Source organism: Typha angustifolia, chromosome 11 (assembly GCF_048772165.1).
Source record: "Typha angustifolia cultivar Huaian chromosome 11, ASM4877216v1, whole genome shotgun sequence".
Lineage (NCBI taxonomy): Eukaryota > Viridiplantae > Streptophyta > Magnoliopsida > Poales > Typhaceae > Typha > Typha angustifolia.
In genome coordinates this window covers 14,811,974-14,834,632 of record NC_133249.1, presented here as the reverse complement: position 1 = coordinate 14,834,632, position 22,659 = coordinate 14,811,974, and the positions used below count along the sequence as shown (strand labels likewise).

General features: G+C 36.5%; 4 protein-coding genes across 5 annotated transcripts; 1 reads left to right on the top strand and 3 right to left on the bottom strand.

Annotated features, from left to right (window-relative positions):
* Positions 1-935: 935 nt before the first annotated feature.
* On the top strand, positions 936-7,508 carry LOC140771339 (cell division control protein 48 homolog C-like). The gene is made up of 10 exons (XM_073112836.1): positions 936-1,898; positions 2,856-3,469; positions 3,766-3,918; positions 4,629-4,745; positions 4,879-4,983; positions 5,731-5,796; positions 5,952-6,016; positions 6,100-6,301; positions 6,399-6,539; positions 7,086-7,508. Exons 1-10 carry the CDS (start codon positions 992-994, stop codon positions 7,131-7,133), a joined length of 2,418 nt encoding a protein of 805 aa, XP_072968937.1. The 5' UTR covers positions 936-991; the 3' UTR covers positions 7,134-7,508.
* A 291-nt stretch (positions 7,509-7,799) lies between these two features.
* On the bottom strand, positions 7,800-9,521 carry LOC140771349 (haloacid dehalogenase-like hydrolase domain-containing protein Sgpp). The gene is made up of 5 exons (XM_073112854.1): positions 9,364-9,521; positions 8,881-8,989; positions 8,633-8,787; positions 8,294-8,555; positions 7,800-8,191 (listed from the first exon to the last, which is right to left on the bottom strand). The coding sequence occupies exons 1-5, from the start codon at positions 9,369-9,371 to the stop codon at positions 8,000-8,002; spliced, it is 726 nt and encodes a 241-aa protein (XP_072968955.1). The 5' UTR covers positions 9,372-9,521; the 3' UTR covers positions 7,800-7,999.
* Positions 9,522-11,292: 1,771 nt separating this feature from the next.
* On the bottom strand, positions 11,293-14,416 carry LOC140771341 (pentatricopeptide repeat-containing protein At2g20540-like). Of its 2 annotated transcripts, none has more exons than XM_073112838.1 (3): positions 11,911-14,416; positions 11,623-11,804; positions 11,293-11,551 (listed from the first exon to the last, which is right to left on the bottom strand). In XM_073112838.1, exon 1 carries the CDS (start codon positions 14,370-14,372, stop codon positions 12,354-12,356), a length of 2,019 nt encoding a protein of 672 aa, XP_072968939.1. In that variant the 5' UTR covers positions 14,373-14,416; the 3' UTR covers positions 11,293-11,551; positions 11,623-11,804; positions 11,911-12,353. The 2 variants fall into 2 exon arrangements, with proteins under 2 accessions (XP_072968939.1, XP_072968940.1); XM_073112839.1 differs by having other exon boundaries at positions 11,623-11,801.
* Positions 14,417-15,670: 1,254 nt separating this feature from the next.
* LOC140771478 (uncharacterized) lies at positions 15,671-21,398 on the bottom strand. Its single transcript, XM_073113055.1, has 9 exons — positions 20,958-21,398; positions 18,956-19,200; positions 18,149-18,233; positions 17,529-17,714; positions 17,258-17,428; positions 16,962-17,177; positions 16,295-16,466; positions 16,038-16,209; positions 15,671-15,917 (listed from the first exon to the last, which is right to left on the bottom strand). The coding sequence occupies exons 1-9, from the start codon at positions 21,300-21,302 to the stop codon at positions 15,824-15,826; spliced, it is 1,686 nt and encodes a 561-aa protein (XP_072969156.1). The 5' UTR covers positions 21,303-21,398; the 3' UTR covers positions 15,671-15,823.
* Positions 21,399-22,659: the final 1,261 nt, after the last annotated feature.

Sequence of the window (22,659 nt, the reverse complement as noted above, 5' to 3'; positions counted from 1 at the left end):
CTCCCACCAAATGCAAGTTCTGAGAAGGGCAAGATGTATTGATAATTCTACTCGGTTTCATTCAATCTTTTTCCTCTATATTTATCACTGCATTGAATTGTTCCCATTAAACATTAAAACTTATGAATATCTTTTGTTTAACATTCTCTTTTGTGAATCAATATAAATGAATGTGTCTCCAAAAGTTAATATGAAAAATTGAAAATAGTTGATCTTTTAGATTTGGTAGTCAGATAGGTTTGCTTTTAGGTTGAATGCAATCCCAGAAACACAGATAGTAAACAGATAGTATAACATCAATTCTCAATACCCATTCCCACTGCCAAAATACAAGAAGTTTGCAAAATAACTACCCAATGCAAATAACATCAGATTTGGCATGCCCTTATTACTTAACAATGGCGGCCAGCGCCCGCGCCAAGCAAAAATCCGGGGGCTGCTCGGCACCGTTGACATGACCATCCTTGCCAGGAAGAGGAGGGCAATCAGCCATTTCTTCATCTAGGGAAAGGAATAAGGAAATAAAAATTAACAATTATATGAAGAGGAGATTTCGACTTTGTTTGCTTTGAGTTTAGGAACCCTTTAAATTAGTTCAGAAACTCCTAAACTAATTTAATAATTATATATTTTTTTAATTTTTTAATATCTAATTAAGTTTATTTTTTAAAAATCTAAGACTAAAAAATAAAATTAACTAATTGAGTTCGATACTCAGTCTCAGACGAACAATATAACAGCGTGTGTAACTAACTGTATGTGTTGAGGTTGTGATGGAATGGCGGGAAGAAGTGTACGGAATTTGAATGGAAGTTGTTGGCCGAGTCATAACGGTTTACCCGCTCTTGAACCCGACCAGTAAAAATCCGGACCCTTTTAGATTTCCAAAGGGGTTATGGATTTTGGTTTTTTATTTTTCGACAAAACCCTAGAGAGGAGAGAGAGAGAGAGAGAGAGAGAGAGAGAGAGAGAGAGAGAGAGAGAGAGAGTGATGGGGAAGCGGATGAGACGAGGAAGAGGAGGACGGTCGCCGTCATCGGCGTTCTACTCTGGTCTCCTCCGCCGACGGATCTGCGAGGCTGGACTCGGAGGCTCCTTCGATGCCGACGCTGTGGCTAGTCAGCTCCGGTCTCAGTTCCCTGAGTACCAACGCGTCAAGCTCCAGCCGTTTGGCGTCCGCGTTAAGGAAACCCTGGATGATCTCCGCCGTCAGTCTGCTTCTGGAAGCAGCGACGACAGTGAGGACGACGACGGCAGCGGCGGGAGGGGAGACGGATCACGGAAGATGCTGAGCCGCTCCGATCTCTCCGAGCAGCGGCTCCTCCGCGCCGAGTCCGAGCACCTGCGCCGCAGGAAACGGAATCAGCAAGAATCGTCGGATGATTCGACATCGACATCCGATGATGCCATCTTCGAAGACAAGGTTGAGCCGGAGTTCGACCTAATGAAATCCATGCTTAGGGATAGTTACAGCAAGAAATCAGTACTTAATTCGAAGAGCAGGAAGGAGGATGATAACATGGAGATTGAGGTGGCACAGGACAAGCCGAGGAGGATGGAGACAGCTGATGGGAGCGGGGTCGAGACCCCAGTGGTTGAGAAGTCGAGGAAAGGTGGCAGATTTGTTGAGGTGGATGACAGAGAAGAGGGGAAGGCGGGGCCGAAGTTTCGAGATCTAGGTGGGATGAAAGGCGTAATCGAGGAGTTGATGATGGATGTAATTGTGCCTTTGTGCTATCCACAACTGCCTAGATGGCTTGGCGTGAGGCCGACAGCAGGGATACTGCTTCATGGGCCACCAGGGTGTGGGAAGACGACACTTGCCCATGCGATTGCGAATGAGACTGGTGTGCCCTTCTATAAGATATCTGCTCCTGAAGTGGTCTCTGGGGTTTCCGGTAAGATTTGGGTTTTTTTTTTTTTTTTTAATTTGCTTTTATATGCATATGTTGATCAAGTTAGGTAAGCTCATATTTTCTTCTTATTTTGTGAGTGAGGGGAAACATTTAATGATCATATGAACATGTAGTAGCTCTTGTTAGTTTTCTGAAATTGATAGACATAGTGAGCATTATAGGATTTTAGTAGTGGTGAGGTTAGACATGGTCTGAAGTTTCATCTGAGATGGAATGGCCAAAACTTAGTAAAACCTACAGTCGAAATTCATTAGTTAAGGCTGAATTATCAAGATTTCTAGTTTTGACATTTATTTTGGATCATAAAAGGCTAAAACTATTCTATTTTGGACTAAAATATATATCTTTTCTAGGGTCAAACTGAAACAAACCAGAACTTCAAACCATTTAGACATTCTATATTGGCAGCATGGTGTTGCAACATAAGCTAACTTGCTGGAACAATAGCTATATTTGAACAGGTTGAAATTCAAAAAAAAAAAAAGAAGCAATATTGTTATGCTTTATGGCTTGCTAGCTTTAAATTTATTAAGGCCAGATGCCAACCTAGCTAATTACTTATTCTGGAAATTCCGGGGTTCAAGCTCTAGAGATAAAAGTAGTTTTCATTCTCACTCTTCATTCCAAAGGACTTGTCTTAAAGAAGTAAAATGCATGAAACACTGTTTCTCTTATGTACAGTATTTGAAAGTAGTGTTCTTTTATCATCAGGGACTATCTAAAAAAAATCCTTTTCTTTTCTTTTTTAGTTACTACGTTTATGTTTTCCCTATGCTCTCTAATTTGAATATAATGAGAGTTGATTATCTTATCTAATATTCATCGGTTATTGTTCTTGAAATATTTCCCGCTTGCATCATGTTTTAGCATTTGTTAGTCCATTCAGCATATCTTAGAAGAACTCCATTGATGATTATTATCTTTTGAATGACTACTAAGGTGCTTCTGAAGAAAATATACGAGACCTTTTCAAGAAGGCATATCGTACTGCTCCATCAATTGTCTTTATTGATGAGATTGATGCCATTGCATCCAAGAGGGAGAACTTGCAGAGGGAGATGGAACGCCGAATAGTCACACAATTAATGACTTGCATGGATGAATTCCACCAAACAGTTGGATCAAGTGATGCTAATTTAAATTCAGAAACATCTGAAGACAAACCTGGATATGTTCTTGTAATTGGAGCTACGAACAGACCTGATGCGGTGGACCAAGCATTGCGAAGACCTGGGAGGTTTGACCGTGAGATAGCTTTGGGTGTCCCTGATGAGAATGCACGGGTTGAGATCCTATCTATGCTTACTCGGAACCTTAGGCTTGAGGGTCATTTCAACCTCTTCAAAATAGCGAGATCTACACCAGGTTTTGTTGGAGCTGATCTGAAAGCTTTGGTGAATAAAGCAGGGAATCTGGCCATGAAGAGAATAATAGATAAGAGGAAATGCCAACTTTCTCATGAGCTGGTAGGAGAAAACACAGAAGATTGGTGGAGGCAGCCTTGGAATGCTGGTGAAATGGAGAGCCTTAGTATTACCATGGGTGATTTTGAGGTAATCTATAAAAAAAACTAGCTTTTATTATATGCTCAATTTTGCCCTTTCTATTCCATTTATTTCCTCAAATTTGTAGCTTTCTTTCGCATACTCATGAATTTTAGAAATACTAAAAAAGGGTCAATTTCCTATAATGTAAAAGCAACAGTCTTCTCTTTCCACATTAGCCTTCTCCTTACTGTGCTTGGATATATCCTTGAGATATTGCAAACTTGATCTCAATGGGAGCATTTAATTTCTGTATATGGGTATAGGAAACATATAATTCAATTTTTTTTTTCTTGTGGCTGTAGGAAGCAGCTAAAATGGTTCAACCATCTTTGAGAAGAGAAGGATTTTCCTCTATACCTAATGTTACATGGGATGATGTTGGTGGTCTTAATTCATTAAGGAAAGTATTTGAGCGTTACATTGTTCAGCGAATCAAGAACCCTGAAGATTACGAGGTACTTTATCTCTCTTTTTGTTCTCTCTGACATTATAATTTGATAATTTATTGCACAAATCTAAACTTATATATTGAATGGGTTGGGAATCCCCTATACATTTTACCTTTTGACATTCCCAGTTGGATCCTGAATTTTGAGCAAAATTGAGTTACATAAGTTTCTTTACCACCTATTATGATTGCAGCTTCTCTCTGTTTTTCCTCATATTCCCTTTCGGTTAGTCCTTTATCTTTTAATCCTTTTATTGTTGGTTCATTGTCTCTTACAACTGTAACACTAAACAATGCAACACCTTGCCTTCTGATTTGCATAAAAAAATGTTGATACTCATTTTTTTTTCTTATTTGTTCATGGAATATGAAGTTTGATATACAATTAGTCCAAAACAATATTCGTAGCCTCCAATCGTATAGGTCAAAGTCGGAATATATATAATAAACTCCAGCCAGAGCACTAAACCTGAATAATTTTGAACATGGATCTCTGCATTCTTTTTTTTTTCCAAGTAAACATTATTTGTAAAAAATGATTGCAAGTTGACCCTGTTGCATAAGGCCTTCAAAATGATTGATAGAGCTGCAATAAATATTGCTTTTGTCTAGTTATTTGTACTAACACAGTTAATGTAGGTTTCACATATGAATGGTTCACATGATCTGTTGTTTTCATATTTATTTCTTTAATGCATTATTAACATGGTCCTCCAGGAATTTGGAGTAAATTTGGAGGCTGGATTTTTGCTATATGGGCCTCCAGGTTGTGGCAAAACATTGATAGCAAAAGCTGTAGCAAATGAAGCAGGGGCTAATTTTATACATATTAAGGTAAGCTTTATTACCATCTTTATTTCGTAACTATAATGGTATCTTTTCACTTCGAATGCATTATTTGCCTGTTTAAGGTAGATAAAAGTGTTGAACTTGTTTTTATATTGACTCTTTATTTCTTGATCTCTAGGGGCCTGAATTGTTGAATAAGTATGTTGGTGAGAGCGAATCAGAAGTAAGAAAAATATTTACCCGTGCGCGAACTAACTCTCCCTGCGTACTGTTCTTTGATGAGGTATAAAGTTATCATTTTTATGGCCTGTTCACTTATTAGCTAGTAATATAGTTGCTTGGGTTCAATACATGTTTGGTTAATGTGTCATATTTGTCAACTAACTAGAAGATGGGCTACAAGGGCATGGCAGAAAGTTTTTACTTTGTTGGTTTATTTATCTATTATTATTTGCTTTGTGCACCTTATGATTTTCTAATGCAAGAACCATGCTTCCTTCAGCTGCGTATGTATGTGTTTCTCTTAAGAGAGTTTTGTACCAATACTGGATTCCCTTGATTGGCAACTTGCTTGATTAAATTATAGTGCAACTTGCTTGATTTAATTTTAGTGCTTTTCATATGGTGCATCAATATTATAATGCTGCATTTTTTGTTTAATCTTGTGAAGAACTGGTTTTGCTTACCTTGCTGTTGTTTTGTTGGTCAGACACTAGATTAACTGTTTGCATACTATGGTTGCTGGCTTTGGTATTTTCTCAAAGCTTGGTATTGTAGATATCCTAGCCCATTTTGATCCTATTTTTGCTCTTTCAGATTCTTGCCTTGCTAATTCTCTTGAGAGAAATTATTGACATAGTATCAACTGCATTGAAGATACGTCTCTTTTAGTATCTAAGCTATTGAAAATCAACTCTCCTTTGTTCCTATTAGTTAGACCAAGTGTTCAATGAAAGAAAATTCAATCATACTGCTACTGCTGGAAGTAGGTTTATTTTGAGTTTTTATTATTTCTACATACTTGTGGCAGGTAGATGCTTTAACAACAAAGAGGGGCAAAGAAGGAGGATGGGTTGTTGAGCGTCTCCTGAACCAGGTTAGATGTGACTAAATGCTCTTTTGTTACATGCCTTTAATACAGTTTAGTAATTGCTTTCTTTTTCCTCTTCTAACCCTATCCAAAGTCAGGTAGGGCGGAAAAGCTTAACTGCTTAGATTTAAATGTCCAAGTCTGACATCTTTTATGTGCAGCTACTCATTGAGCTTGATGGTGCTGATCAGCGGCAAGGTGTTTATGTCATTGGAGCTACAAACAGGTTGGCATATTCTGCTTCACTTGTTATGTACTCCCAGTTGCATCTTCCAGTTTAAAATTTGATCTAATACATCTTGGATGCAGAATAGAGGTGATGGATCCTGCTGTCTTACGACCAGGCAGATTTGGGAAAGTCCTTTTTGTACCTCTACCTGGAGCCAATGAACGTGAATCAATTATGAAAGCACATGCTCGTAATAAGCCAATTGCAGCTGATGTAGATTGGGACAGTTTAGCACATAGGGTAGAGTGTGAGAATCTTACAGGGGCTGATTTGGCTGCTCTGGTATGGCCCCCCTTTTTTATTTGCATTGTTTTTCTTTCTCTTTTTGTGGGTTTTCTTCTTTCTTCATACACATGTTTAACAGCTGTTTCCTTTACAGATGAATGAAGCTGCCATGGCTGCGTTGGAGGAAAAGCTGGATTTCGCTGAGAAAGGGATGGCAAGTAACTTTCCATGTCTTATCAAGACAATGCATTTTGAGCGAGCTTTGGCAAATATAAAACCATCGGTGTCAGAAAAGGTATTGATAAAATATTTTTGCTTATGCTACTGCATCTATTTTGTCCTCAACAACCTTATATCTGTTGGAGTTTTACTGGGATGTTTTGTATGTTTACATAATTGGAGTGATCTGTCTTCTGATATTGCTGTATATCTAAAATTGCATATTCATTTTATCAAGTAAAAGATTGCTTCCAAGCATTGATGGTGCATGTATTCTTCTTGGTAGCAAATATTTCCTTGTATTTGTCATGTTGTATCTGATTCCAACTTATTTGGACTTCGTAAAGAAAATTCTTCTTTTCCTACCCTTTTCTGCGCATTTGAGTTTTTCGTAGTATTAGTATCTGCCAGTCTCCTATGATCTCCCAAAAATAAAAGTTATAGTTGTTGTTCCAGCATGTTGCCCAGTTGCATATGAACAAACTGCTTGCAATACCTCTTGCTTTACCTCTTTGAATACATTAATACAAATCCATGTTTGAAAGTTATTGTGGACTTCTAGCCATTTCAAAAATAATTATGAAGTGGAACTTCTGAATTTCATTTCTTTTTCATGACACAGCAAAGAAGCTACTACAGCGCAATATCTCAAAAGTTCAGAGCTTCTTGACAAACCTGAATGCTATCTACGGCCATTGCTTCTATTAAGAACTTCGGCACCAAGAGAAATATTCCACTTTCGAAACTGTCACAAGGATGGCACATCTATGACATCTTTTAGAATGGGCTCCTGGCTTCAGGTGGAAAGATACGAGGAAGAAACTGTATTTTGGTGTAAATTTCTTATGTTTAAGTTATCTTTTGTAGGGCATCGCGTCCTGCGGCAATTTTGTGAAGATCAGAAGGGTTTGCCGAATCAAATGAAAAAAATATGTTCTTTTCTTAAATATATGACAAGTTGAGAATTATAGAGATGTAGATATTTGAATGGGTATTGTTGACCGGGGATAACAATGCCCAATTTGGCATCCTCGCTTACAATTAACTGGAGAAGGTGCAAAATCTAATTGTTATAGTTTTGATTAGGCCTAATATTCATCCCATTTTCTTTGGCTAATGTCTATAGTTTGAAAATTGATGATTGAATATGGAACCTTTACTCCATATTAGATCATGATTAGTTCTCAAATTATCTTGATAAAATAGTTTACCCTGGCCTGTCAGCTATTTTCGATATAATTTTTGTGTAGGAATTAAGATACCTAATACTCCCACATACTTAATTATATAACTAAAATCCTTGTTAAAACTCATCACTATTTATAAAGATTGACGGTTAATAGCAAGATAATTTTTATTAAACTTAATCCTCATCAATTCAATGACAGTTAACTGCATATTGCAGATTTTTGGCTATAGGAACAAACAATGATCACTCTCCTGCCAGAAAAGGGAGGAAAAAAGAGGAGGACTGCATATACTGATCTCCAATTGTTTTGTGCAAATTCTACTATATTTCTTTGAATTATTTTTCCTCTACTGATCATTGTCAAGCTTAGCTTCTGATTTCTCCACCTCTTCCAGTGCCATCCAAAGTTTTGGATCTTCATAATCTTTTATGAGAAATGTTGCTCCAGCTTCCATCAGGGACTTCTCACGGCCTCGTGCTACAACTCCGATCACCGGCATCCCAGCGGCAACACCAGCTTTTATTCCTGTCACAGAATCCTAAAGAGAATATACAAAAAAACAAACAAGAATAAGCAAACTTTGCTAGGGGGGTAAAAGAAAATCAAAGAATGAATTAGATTTGTAAGTAAGATGAACAACCTCGAAGACGAGAGTGTGATCAGGAGATGCATTTAGCTCCTTGAGGGCCCTCAGATATGGATCTGGGAATGGCTTAGCCCTCTCGCATTCATCGCCTGCTATTATCACCTGGAAGAAATCAGACAGGCCTAGAATTGAAATCATAAGCTCAGCATTAGGTCTCGGAGCATTAGTAACTGCTGCTCGCTTCAATCCCCGGTCGCTGATCCATTTGCATAGCTTACTGAGACCATTTACTCCCTTGAGCTGTTCAGATGCCAATCTGTATGTTTGGAATTGTCATGCATAATGAACATAAAAGTCTTACTGTCTTCAGACCGATGGCAAGAACATACATACCTACAGAACAAAGCTTCCTTGTCATCGAAGAATTTTGCGATTTTCTCAGCATCCCAGTCTGGAAATAAGACGCGGCCAACGTCTTCGTTGGTCTTTCCGGCTATGTTCTTGATGCCAAACTCCTCAGTTATAGGGATGCCATCATTGAAACCAATCTGCCAACAGTAAATTTCTCTATCAGACTTCCAATTTTCAGCCATCAGTACTGTGATCACTCTAGATTTCAATGACAGATAAATTTTAATTACCTTCTGAAGTAGTTCGCGATAAGCGAAGTAATGAAAAGGATCGGAATCGCATAAGGTTCCATCAATATCAAACAGAACTGCTTCTAGAGGAGCAATCTTAGAGAGAGAACTGCACAGAGTTCAGATCACAAGTCAATATGTTCTTCAAGAAACAATCAGACAAGTATTTGATTAATGGGCGAAAGATTTGTCTAGCAAATTTAGGCATCTCAGACCCCATAGAAATCATTAAAGGACATAGTTCTCTGTTACATCATTAGGTAGAGCATCACCATAGAAAGAAAAGTACAATTCTACTACTCATCACATTGTTCTCAAACCTCAATAATACAATTCAATATAAATAAACTCATCTAAGGATAAGCATACGAAGAAATCAAGCCAAACCGAAGCTAATCCACAACATAGAAGGAGATATAGAAGGAGAACTAACATCACGGTAGCAAATAGATAGCTTGATGAGAATAAATGGCTCTAAATTACCTTTCCATGGCTGGGTAGTCTGATAAGAGATGGCGTTTCCCTTTGCCTCCTTTTGCTCTCTCTTCTTCCTTCCCCCAAATCGAAGAGGTTGGTAATGATTAAATATGGGTGGGGATGAGTGGAAGAAGGCCGAGATCGAGGAGTTGTTGGTAGTAGGTGGAGAAAGAAGATTCTTTGACATGTTCAGACACTACTATGAGTTTTGTTTGACCAAACTATTACTGTTCTAATTAATTTTTATTAAAATTAACTACTTCTTATATTTATTATTAAATAGGATCTAATTTAAAATAGTTATAATAAAAATAATAAATTAATTAATATTTTTATCTGAGCAAAAACGCTAATCAGTTTAGTATTTTTATCGGTACTAAAATGCTGAACAGTTTGGTATTATATATATATATAAATCTATTAACTTAATAATTTTTAAAAATACTAATTAATTTAACGTTTTTATTAGAGTTATAGTAAATTAGATACTATTTAGTAATAAGTTGATGAGATAATTTATTTTGATAATAATAATAATAAAAAAATCTAGTTTGGTCAAAAACTCCCCTACTCTTGGTTTGACTTTTGCCTCCTCTTTGCTAAGAGTCAACACGCGGTCCTCTTTTCCGTGCCCGAATGTGCCACACGAAGGAATGCACTAACTAACTAAGGTGAGTTTTATTGACATAAATGGAAAAATTGTCATCTAAGTGGGTACTCACTCATAAATAAAAAAACGTATTGCATATACATATAATATTTAGTGGTATTCATGTGGACTATAAGTCACCTATTTATGAAAATAAATTTTTAACCCGTATATAATGAAAGTATAATCTCTGATGTACGGAGTTATATCGGTCAATAACACCTCCATATCCTGAAATGAAATGTAAAGCATATGTAAGTTTCTTAGTTTGAATTCTTAGAGAGTTTTTAACTAAATTAACCCTTTTTAAAATTTGAATGTCGACAGATTCTAAGGTTGTCTTGATTCAGCTAAATCTGTCTTAGTTCTTTTTATCGGACATAAAATATTGAAAGGATAAATGATTTATATATTAGAAGAAGATATTAAACTTGTTACCGTGTCTCCTGAGAACAATAGTGAAACAAATATCTTTTAATATTAAGTTTGGATTGTGATCTATAAATTTTGGGAAGAAAAACTAGTTCTGTCAAAAACTCAGAAAACCTGGTGCAAGAGAAAAAGGGGATCAAAGCCACGAGATAGGAAATAGCTAGGTTAGGTGAGTTGGGGTAGTTGACTGGGCAGTAGTTTTGGTAAGAATGGAGAAGAGAGTGAAAGAGACCAATGGCAATGGAAGAGAAGTAGGAGTTATTTATTAATAAAAATCTTCCAAACAGCTACTCTTATTCCAGGAATAAGTGAGGTGGGTGTGAGTTATTCGCAATTCAAAGGGACATTATTCTCCTTCTCTCTGGTGTAATCAGTGACTTATTTTGACTCCTAATCCTTTTCCCACATTACTATGCCATCCCATATTTACATATCTCACCTCCAATTACCTAATAAAATTTATAACCAAATTTTGAGTATGAAATCTATGTCAAGGATTATCTCTAAATGATCAACTTTTACTTAGAGAGACAAAAGATTAAACTTGTGAGCAATTTAAGCCTTTTCTTTTGGAAAATAAAGTTCTGATGATTTGAGCAGGTATTTGCGAGAATAATTCACAAATTATATTGGTCGTTTTGCAAGTATTAAACTCGTAATCTTAACTAATGGCAGAAACCAAATTAACCATAATTTATTTTTTCTGGCACATTTGGTAGTCTTGTTTGCTTGTTAATTATCATTCAGACTTTTTCCCCCTGAAATTAACAATTAGTTGTGTTGCTAAATTTATTTGTAACAAATAACTTATTTGATTTCTCGTATTCGATCAGCGCATAGTAACAGGGAAAAAATGTATTAACCATATAGTAAGATTCATCATATCATTCAATCTCCATGAAATCTTTTGTGTGTATCCACATATGACCGTCTGAAACATAATCATCAAAGAGTTCACGTCTTAGCATCAGGAACTCCCTCTTCTGCTACTGCTCTGCTGCAATCTTTCGCTGCCCCTCTTTATTCAAAACGGATGAAGAAAGTAATCAACTCACTTGGCTTCAAGTTTATCTAGCTGTTGCAGTTGGCATCCGAACTTTGTATCGTTTAATCCTGTGTGAATAAGGTAGTCAGCAAAAGTTTCTCATCAGATAAAGGTGCACCTGACATATAGTTGGACTTACTCCAGAGCATTTAGGGAAGGATCAAGAGATGGTTTATCTCCAAGAAATCCTTGAAAACGTCAGAAATGCTGAGAATCAAAGCACAAGATCATCATTGACAATTGGAGCATCCACAGCATGCTTCAATCATCGAATGCGCACCCATTTGTATAACTTGCAGAGACATTTACTAATTCCAACTGCTGAGATGTCAAAAATATGAAGAGCATAACAATCCTTCAATATCAATTATGTCATGCACAGAGTGAAGCAACATTAACTCAAAGGGGATGGTGATTATATGTATACCTCTGATACATAGCTCCCTTGCATTGGAGGAACTTCATGGTCTGATCGTGATCACATTAAGGAAATATATAGCAAGCCGCAAACTTATTGCTCATTCCAGCAATGTTGTCAATGAAACAGATGACAATCATTTGAGTGCACAATATAGTGGGCATAGAGACACCACCTTTCACCCGAGCGCTGCAACCCTTTTAACAACGTCTATTATGCACACCCACTCATACAACTATCTGGGCTATTCTGTCTCCACGAATACCTAGACAACTTCCATCGTTGCCATGTAAACTCTGTATTTTCAAGAACATACATTGCAGACTCCACAATCTCAGGCCAGGCTTGCATCATCAAGATTGCTGCTGAAAGCAACACATAATAGCTCAATAACCTTTTGTTGATTGCATGAGCAATTTCCAACAAATGTGCAAAAAAAATCGTGCAATCAGTCAGGCTGTGCATCTTATGGTACTTTGCCTCATGTTGTGCCCCCAATATGGAGCCTTCAAGTGAGCAGCCATCTCACTCAACAGAAAGAAGACCATGTTCTTGCAGCCCAAGATGTTCGCTTCCATAACATAATGTGGGTTGGACTCATCTGTACCAACTAGGCTTGCCCCTGCACCCTTTTGTAGTCCATTATCCTTAATCATCTCCCTCACCTTCTCCACATCATTCCATCTACCTTCTGTAGCATATAAGTTAGACAATAACACATATGCCCCGACATCAGTAGGATTCATGTCAATCAGCTTCCTGGCCACAAACTCTCCAAGCTTCTGATCACACTGATTTCTAGAGGCTGACAACAGAGCACCCCACAGGGCTGGAGATCCTTTCGAAGAGAGTCCCTTCATGAGGTTCTCTGAATCTTTGAACAATCCAGCACGACCCAGAAGGTCCATCATACAACCAAAGTGCTCCACCTTAGGCTCGATGTTATAGAAACGAATCATCCTATCAAAACACCACCACCCTTCCAACACCATCCCACCATGAGCACATGAACTCAGAATGCAAACAAAGGTTGTCTCATTAGGCCTTGGCCCCTTCTTCTCCATCTCCATGAACCTCTCAAGTGCCTTCCCAGCTTGGCCATGTAAACCATATCCAATGATCAAAGAATTCCAAGAGGCAACATTTCGTTCCACCATTGAGTCAAAGACTTCCCTTGCCAACTCCATGACACCACACTTGGCATACATCGTCAAGAGCGCAGTTGATAGCAATACATCAGACTCAATACACCTATATCTATCTCTGATCAAATAATGGACCCACTTTCCTCTATCTAGCTCACCTAAACCTGCACATGCTGTTAAAACACTAACGAAGGTTGCTTCATTTGGCTTCACATCTCCCACCGCTGTCATACCATCAAACAATCTCAAGCACTCTCTATAGCCCTTCACCCGAGCATAAAGTGCCAACATGATATTCCAAGAAATCAAACTCCTCTCCGGCATCTTATCAAAAAGATCCTGAGCAGCCCCGACATCTTTGATCCTTGCATACCCATCGATCATCGAATTCCAGGAGACTACGTCCCTCCCGACCATCATCTCAAACAATTCCTTGGCAGCATCCATATCCCCGACACCAGCATGTCCGGCAATCATCGCATTCCAACTGATTACATCCCTCTCAGGCATTTCGTTGAACAACTCCCGAGCAGAGCCCAACATGCCGTTCTTCACATACCCATCAAGCATCGAGTTCCATGTGACCAAATCCGACGCATACCCAGAATCAAACAGCTTGAAAGCAGCACCCACATCACCGAAACAGCAGTACATATGGATGAAAGCGTTGCGGACGAAGAGATCAGGCTCAAGACCGGATTTTGCGGCATGGTTATGGAAGCTCTTGCCTTCCCGAGCAAGACCGAGGTCAGAAAATAGCTTGGCGAGGAGGGGAAAGGTGAAGTGGTTGGGGGGGATGAGGGAGGGGCGGGCCTCGAGGCGGAGGAAGGAGAGGGCAAGGTCGGGGCGTTGATGGGAGAGGAAGGAACGGAGAATGGTGTTGACGAGGAAGGGGTCAGGGGAGTCAACGAGTGAGAAGAGGGAGACGGCGAGGTGGGTGGAGGCAAGGGAGGGGGAGAGGGAGAGGGGTTTGATAGCGCGGCCCGCGGCGAGGCAGTGGTGGGCGAGGCCGGTGACTAGGAGCAGGGCGAGGGATTGGAGGAATTGGGGGGAGGAGGTGTCGCCGGAGGAGGACTCGAGGGCGCGGAGGAGAGGGTGGCTAAGCTTTAATGGTGGTGGGTCGCCAGTAACGGCGACGGAGGAGGAGGTGGCGGTGGCGGTGGCGCTGGAGGAAGAAGGCGGCTGTTTGCGGTGGTGGTGGCGGTGATGGGAGTTGGAATGTGTTGGAGGAACGGAGGGTGGAAGAAGTGATTTTTTCTGGTTGCGGAGAGAGAGGAGAAGGTGATCGAGGTAGCGAGAGGAGAGTCGTCTGGGCTTCGCGGCCATCGATGGAGTTTGTATTCTGCTCTCTCTCTCTCTCTCTCTCTCTCTCTCTCTCTCTCTCTCTCTCTCTCTCTCTCTATATATATATATAAACCCCCTGAATTGGTGAAAAACACTAGATTCTCTGACAACCATTTTATTATTATTTTGGGAAAATAGAATAGTCATTTAACATTAATTTTATCAGTATATAGAGAGAAATATTAAATAGTTAAGAGAGTTTATAAAAAAAAAATTAAGAGAGCATATATAAAAATAAATTACAATTCAAGAGATCTAAGCATAATTACCTCTAAATTATATAATATTTTTTTTCTTTCGACTCCAAGTTCAATACCATATCAAAAAGAAACCACAGTAAAAATAAAACCCAGTATTAAAAGGTAAACCCTAAAATTAATGGTGCAGGTTGTTAATTTCCCTTGCCATGTCCCTAAAATACTTCAATACCGAATTGCAATATACCATGCTCCTGGAATTAGAACCTGCAAGCGACTACTAAATTGCACATACAATTGTCTTATATATATATGTGGAATTCTCTTAAAAACACTCCCAGACCCCAGCACATTTCAACTTGCATGCTCCCCAGCCCTTCACAATGTTATTGCCACTTGAACTTGTCTTAATAGACACTAGCAACTAACCATGTAAAAATCTCATCAGCTATTAATCAGAATCAACAACGAGAGTTATACTAATTTTGCAATCGAAATCCAAGCATCAGTTTTTTAACTTAGAAGGATAAAATGAATGAAAGCTTAAATCAATCTGGATTAATGTCAGTTGAGAGTTATACTAATTCATAGAAAACTATGTTGATGCTTGATTCATATATAAGAAAATTTTTATTCATAAATTAAAACTCTCTTAAATATATTTCACAACTAAACATTTAGTTAGCTATATTTTAGCTAAACATATAAGATAAATTACCAAGTTATACACAAAATTTTATAAAAGATAAAGACTGTAATAACGTTATCCACATTTTATAAATAAAATTTATAATATAATTAACATACTTATTCATAGTTAGTAACCATACACAATTTTCTTAATAAATTTATTCAAAGCAATCATTACAATTTTGACAGTTAAACAGTAAAATATGAATAAAATTATAGATGTACCTAATTTATATTTAAAATGTGTGCATAAAATTACATTTAAAAAACTTTATACACAAATCAAATAAGGCCTAAAAGTCAAGATTTTAGATTCTCTACAATATATTGTTAGATTTGCAAAATCTGTCACCATGATGATGTATCTATTAGTGAAGACTAAAGTACAGGAGATCGATAAAGGGATCAGACAATAAAGGTAAAAGTTCTCTCCTTTTTTTCCAAGGGAAAAATGAGTGCTGCCGCTTAAGTCCTACAGGGGAATCCTCACCGAGTCAAAGAACAAGGTACAACATACTAAGCAGTAAGCATAAGGCTATCTCCTGATCACTGTTGTTGCTCATATATTTGCATGTAGGTTTCTGACAGAGCTACCATTTGAGGAAGAGTTTCAGTGACGTGGAGGTCCTGCATCTCATACCTAAAGAAGAATGTTCAAAGAGCTAATTAAAATACTCAGATTTATACTAAAGATGATAATTTAGATTTTCTCAAAAATATAATAAGACAAATGAAAAATAAAATCAGCCAAGAAAAATACCATTGCTCTTCTGATTTCCGTTGCACAAATACTCTATAGCATCCTTCGCCAGGTTTTCCATCATGAACAATGTTTGCAATAAGATCATACTTTGAGCGAAGCTTCTCATTTTCCTTTTGTGTAGGTAATGGTATATAGTCCTTCAATTCCAGATTCTTCACAGGAAAATTAACTGACGAGAAAAAAAACCTATTAAACTCGGGAATCATAAATAAGAGAGCACCCTACTTGACTCATAATAAGAGAAAATGGCATACCAAGAGTAGGGTTCTTTTCTGTGAAGAAGTTGTTTTTTGTAAACCGTCGCATATGAAGAATGATATATTTTGGCAGTTTGGTCACCCGATACCGCATCCTCGCTATGCATGGACGCACAACCTCTGTAATAGTCTCACCATCAAACTTCTTTAATATATTAAAAAGTGGAACCTGAATAAAAGAAACAAGATAATTCATTTTTCTCAATACAACAGAGTAAAAAACAGAACATAAAGATAATTGATTATGACAGCACCAAACAGAAAATATTTGCCAGCCTAGTGATGGTAGTATTGAGCTTCTAAAATGAGAGACTATTCATACAGAATCTGATGTGTACATATTAACTAAACAAAGCAGGAGTTGCAGACTTCTAGAAGTTCCTTGAACTCCATATCTATCTGCTCTCTCCACAATAAGGTGAGACAAACTTCATAAGGTTATGCACTCAAAAACTTATTCCATCCCCACACAGACACCATATATATATATATAGCCATTCATATAAACTGCTTCCTTTCATACCCTAAAGATCCTGTATATTCAAACTCCATATTTGTACATGAGAAATATTTGGATATTATTGACTACGAATTCTCTGACATCATCAACAAGAAAAAAGAAATGAAAACAAGAATAACTGATAGTAAGCATACTTAAGCATACCTGTGGAATAATATTTTTCTCCATAGCATCTTTGAAAAGAGGTGGAGGCGGCAAGTCAAGACCAAGCATTAGGAATGGCACTTTGGACGTTTCTGTGACAATATTGTCATTCGTTAATCCACCTTCTGTAACAGCTACATTGCTCTGCTCATCGCCATTCTCTTTCTTCTCCATACCAGGTTTTCTATGGATCTCTTTAACAACTTCCAGTTCGCCCTGGCACATTCTATGTTTAATAATATAGTAAAAAGTACTGTAACGAAACTAATGAAAGGTATTTGGATGGAATTGAAAACCTGAAAACAGTCATGAATGATGCTCCTATTTTTCTTTTTTGAACTTCTCAGTTTTGCATGCATTGTATTCAAGAGCCAAGATATAAACTCCACTGGATCAGATTGTACACCAATTTGAAACCTCTTATCACTAGCCTTCATAACTGCCTGCAGAAACTCATGTGGACTGACCTGAAGACATGATAAAGTTGATGAAATATTGCCCACATGCATGACTATAGAAGGCCTGGAACAGTATTTTTATCAATTAACCAATAACTAGAAAATCAACCTGTCCCTTGAAGTTCCTTGCGTGCCAAATCTTGCGAGTTAGTTCTCCAAATCGTTGCACAAGAGGGGACTTGCTATGTTGATAATTCTCTGGAATAAGAAAGAAGTTCCTTAATGGAGTAACTCTCATTAAGGATTGTATTGTGACGTTGACAAAATCAGTCTCCTTGATGTTATTAAGACCAACCTGAAACATGCAAAAAGAACTAATGATATATCTATCAGTTAAATCTTTCAGATGATTAGTGCCTCCAGTTAAAGCTGACAAAGTAGGAAGCAGCACACATACCTGCAGCAGTAACTTTATTTAATAAATTTTCAATAGTTAATTGAGGTTATTTATTTTGACATATAATTTTTTTCTCACCTCTAAGCAAAGAAAAAGCTCTCAAGTAGATTCAATAATTGGTAGTATACTATAGGGTTCCACAGTAAACTGATGGACTCAGTAAATCTATATATTCAAAAGCCAATCACAATATGGACTTCAACTCACAGTCTCACACATACTCTAAAATATTTGCACAACTACAAGTAGATTTAAAAATCAATGTTTACGAATAAAAGGTTAACCCTAATTGTATTCTGTGTAATGCATATATATAATGAGTGCAAAGTTACCATTCCGGGGAGATAGTTGGAGCCATCGAGTGCTCTCGACCATTGCTTATTTTCATCGAGATGTAAAACTTGGTGTCTTGAGAATCTACATAATAAAAAAATTAATACAGTTAGCAAAGCCAACTAAACATGCGACTATGAATCAAGACAAAAATAGGGCACAAAAGATGGACAGTAAGAATATAATTTGGTAGAGGAGTATAAATCAAAGCAGGTAAGTGTCTCACAAATCACAGCATAAGAGGAGAAAGATATGAACGAATTTATCCTCGGGTTTGTATATTGGTTAGGTTCACAATACTCCAGCAGCTAGTTTGAAAACCTAAAATGGCATACCACAAACAAAAAAGGTCCTGTTTGGATTATAAGGAAGATCAAAGGCCATTAAGAGTAAGAATCAATAATAGAAGTGACTCCACGTTAGAGACTCCAAAACATCAAGTTTCAGAACAGTTCCCTTTTTAATTCACCCCCTCCCCACCCCACCCCACAAAACATAAAAACTACTTTCACTAATAAGCAGCGATGGATAGCTAATATAGATTCTCTTCAAATTGTCTCCTAAATGCTGATATACAGATCATTATATCAAGTTATCAACAATTCATAAAAGGAAAGAAAAAAAAAAGAGTAAAGGTATATCAAGCATAGAGCATGGATAAATGGTGGGCATATCAAAAGACAATTAAAAAGTAAAAACAGAAAAGAATATCAAAAGAACAGCATTGAAACACAAACTCTGTAAGTTGTGAAACAGCATGAGAGAACATATACAGATTATTAAAGCATTATCACAAACAATAATACCTTGGATTTAAAACATGCCGAATATCATCTAGGGATGGATCATTTATTTCATATCCATCAGGAAGGCAATAAACTCTCTCTGTTTGAAGATTGATGTACACATGGTGGCCTGCTTCGAGACTGTGAGTATATGCATGAGATTTCAAACCTCTTCCTTGATAATACTTTCCACAAACTAAACATGCATATACATTCAAGTTTGATAGAGAGATAGAGCAGAACTTCTCAAAATCAAAGTCCAAAACCTGCAGGGGTAGACGAAAAAAAGACTAATTAGACGAAAGAAGCTACAAGAGAGAACTTGCCTACTAGCCAACAGTCTATTTCAAACGAACTACACATGGATTGCAAATTGTAAGAACTAAGAACAATTTCTATCATTTCCATGTCCTGTGTAGTTTCTGTGCTTATATGCAACAAAAACAAGGTCTCAGCAGTCGGAAATATTTAGTACTCAAATCAAGCATGCAAAGAAAACACCATTTAAGCAGCACTATTCAGCACAAGAAAACAATGAAAAATGAAAAACAATTTGACATGAGAAAAAAAAATTGTTTAGAGAAAATAGAAACTTAATATTGCTAGTATACTTGCAACCTAACAATCAACTGTGCATAAGAACTCATTAACAAAATATTGAGAAGAGCTAGGTTAGAGAAAACATGTTAGGCCTCATTTAAAATAGAGTTGAAATAGGAATAGCAAGTCCTATTTATTATTACTAAAATGAGGGCTTTATTAATAACTATTCATATGTTTACTAGTATTCTGAAATAAAGATATAATAATTATCTTTGATGTGATATAAAGTGAAAGAAAAGATGAAAAAATTATATTTTACTTTTTATAAAATTATAATAAATACTTTTTAATTTGATATAAAGTAGATTAATGGAATAGATATCATGAGTAAATTGGTAATTTAATTAATGTGTAGTATAAGATATAATTTTGATAAATAGTATTTGTATATATGAATATGACTATTATGATGTTTAACTATTATTCTAGAATAAAGATATTCCTAAAATAAATGAGGGTTAGTGAATAAGCATTAACAAGCTAACTAGCTTCCTCTCATTCAACATAGAGTTTACTATCTCTCTGGTAAATCAAACTTACGTACTAGCTGTTATACCTATCGTATTAAGAAAGCGCCATTTAAAATGTAACACAGAATCATTTGTTTCTTAATGATAAAAGAAGTAGAACTCTGACTTGGTCAAAGATAAAAGTATAAAACCTCTCTTGCAGGACAGGAACATATCTCTATTATTTGCACACATATTTCTAGTGACTATCATGTAATACAGACATTACAGATTGATAATATCAAAATGCTAGCAGGTATATTATGTCAATTTTTATGTTCTAACTCATTACAATAAGATACACAAAAGAATAAAAACATTTATATAGAAAAAAAAAAGAAAATAACAATTAAACCTCAGAAGTCTGAGAAATTCAAATACTTCAAAGAACAACCGACAACATATTCCAAGAGAAGTTTCAAAGTTATAGCATGTCATTGCAAAACATCATGCATATTTTGGTCAAATATCTAGATCAAATGGAAAAGCACAAAGAAGTGACATAGAAACTAGTATAGAGCAACCAAAGGAAAAAAAATACAGCAAACTGCAAAAGAAGAATTAGAAAGCACGCAATTGGCACTAAAACGCTTTAATCCCGTCCTTAATAATGCAAAGCAACCAAAAAGCTTCTCACCCCTAACAGAAAACCTTGCAGATACTTCGCCAAAAACATAACGAACTAAGATCAACGAAAAGGTTCCGATCCCCATTAAATACTGCTACTACACCACAATCTCCTAAATATTTATCCTACGATATTGAACTCTAGCATTGTACCAGCCACCTAATATAGCACACCAGCGACCATAACAGAATTACCACACAATCCTCAACCAAAACAATAACAGAAGACGAAAGTTCAGAATTTTCTTCCCAAAAAAAAGAAGAAAATTTGATCGATGAATCACCTGGCGATTAACCGTGTCGAGGTAAGGGCAATCTCTCCTCACCTCCACCTGCCTATCCCTTCTCGAGCGTACCTTCCTCTTCTCTTCTTCTTCCTCATCATCCTCCTCCTCCTCCTCTTCCTCTTCCTTCTCCTCTCCCCGGCCGTTCACTTGTCTCGTTCTCCTCTGTTCTTCCTCATCCTCGTCCTCCTCGTCCTTGTAGTCTGCAAGCCCGAGGAGATAAGACCCCCCATTTGCCTCGCCGTCTTCGCCAGAGATCCGCTGCCTCTTCGTATGCTGATCTAAGAGGGATTCGTCTTCCACCTCAGGTTCTTCCTGGGGTTTTCTCTTCATCGGCGTTTCCATCGTAAAAAGGAAACCCTAGAGAGCGGAGGGAGAAAGAAGCTATTGCTTCGTTTCTGTAACCAACTCCCGGTTCTCTCCTGCAACTCGTCCAGCAAGGTACGGGTCAGAGTTTCTGGACAAAAATGGGTCCCCTCACAAATTTATTTACCCAATTTGTGATCATAATCCAGCTAACCTTATTGGTATTTTTTTATTAAAAAAAAAATTAAATGATCCGATCTAGAGGTTTATCATGTTTTAATTAAATAAACTAGATTGAAAAAAAATTATATTTATAATAAATGATCATATATTTCTATTTTTGTTTCTATTTCTCATATGAACTACTAAAGAGATCAAGAGTTTTTCACTAGAAACCAGTGCAACCACAAAATCACAGTTTAATTTTTTCAATAGATTAAAAAATATAAAAAAATTAAATTATTCTGTATAAATCGTTTTAGTAATAAAATATATCGTTACGAAGTTATGAAAAAAAAAGTATGATAAACGGATATAGTCATTTCAAAAACTCAATAAAAACCACATCTCTTCTAAATTTCAATTCAAAATGTTTATATAATAGTTTTAAAATCACTTTCTGATGTATATATAAATTGTATTTTTAATGTATTAGAAAAATTAATCGGTCCACAAAAAATTATTGTCTAAGAGATCAACATTATATATCTTACATAAAGTATTAAAAAAATTAATATTTTTATATTGCTTATATTTGTTTGACATTTTCGTGTTAAATAGCAAACCTTCGGATAATAAATTTGGAAGGTGAAATCTTTGGATAAATAAGTTTATGAGAAGATCTAATTTGACACATATCTAGATTCATATTTTTGTCCAAGATATAGATATTAGAGATATATGCTAAGATATTAGACAAATACTAAAATTATATTATATTAAGGTTAACTGAATATATATCTGATCTTAAATGAAGATACAAATTATAAGAAGAATGGAATTAGACAAATTCAAAATTGAGTGAATATTAACTAAAGTTTGATGATTATAACTAAACTAACTGAGAGAATGCATGTAATAGTAACCAATTCATTTGTTATATATATGTTAAAAAAAATATTAAAGTATGTATGTAATTATATTTCTGAATCTGTTCCTAATGGTGAAATATATGGATTATGGACATGGGTAGAATTGAGTTGGATAAAATTTGACCAAATTCAGTTTCATATAAGAGTTTTGTTGGGGGATACACTTGATTTTTTTTTTTTTATCAGTTTTTTTTTTTTACTCGTTCATGATCTTGAAAACTAGATATGAGCCGAATAAATGACTGACCCTCTTTAGATATAGAGATACTTAGATCGTCAAACAATTATTTCGAATCAAATGCTGT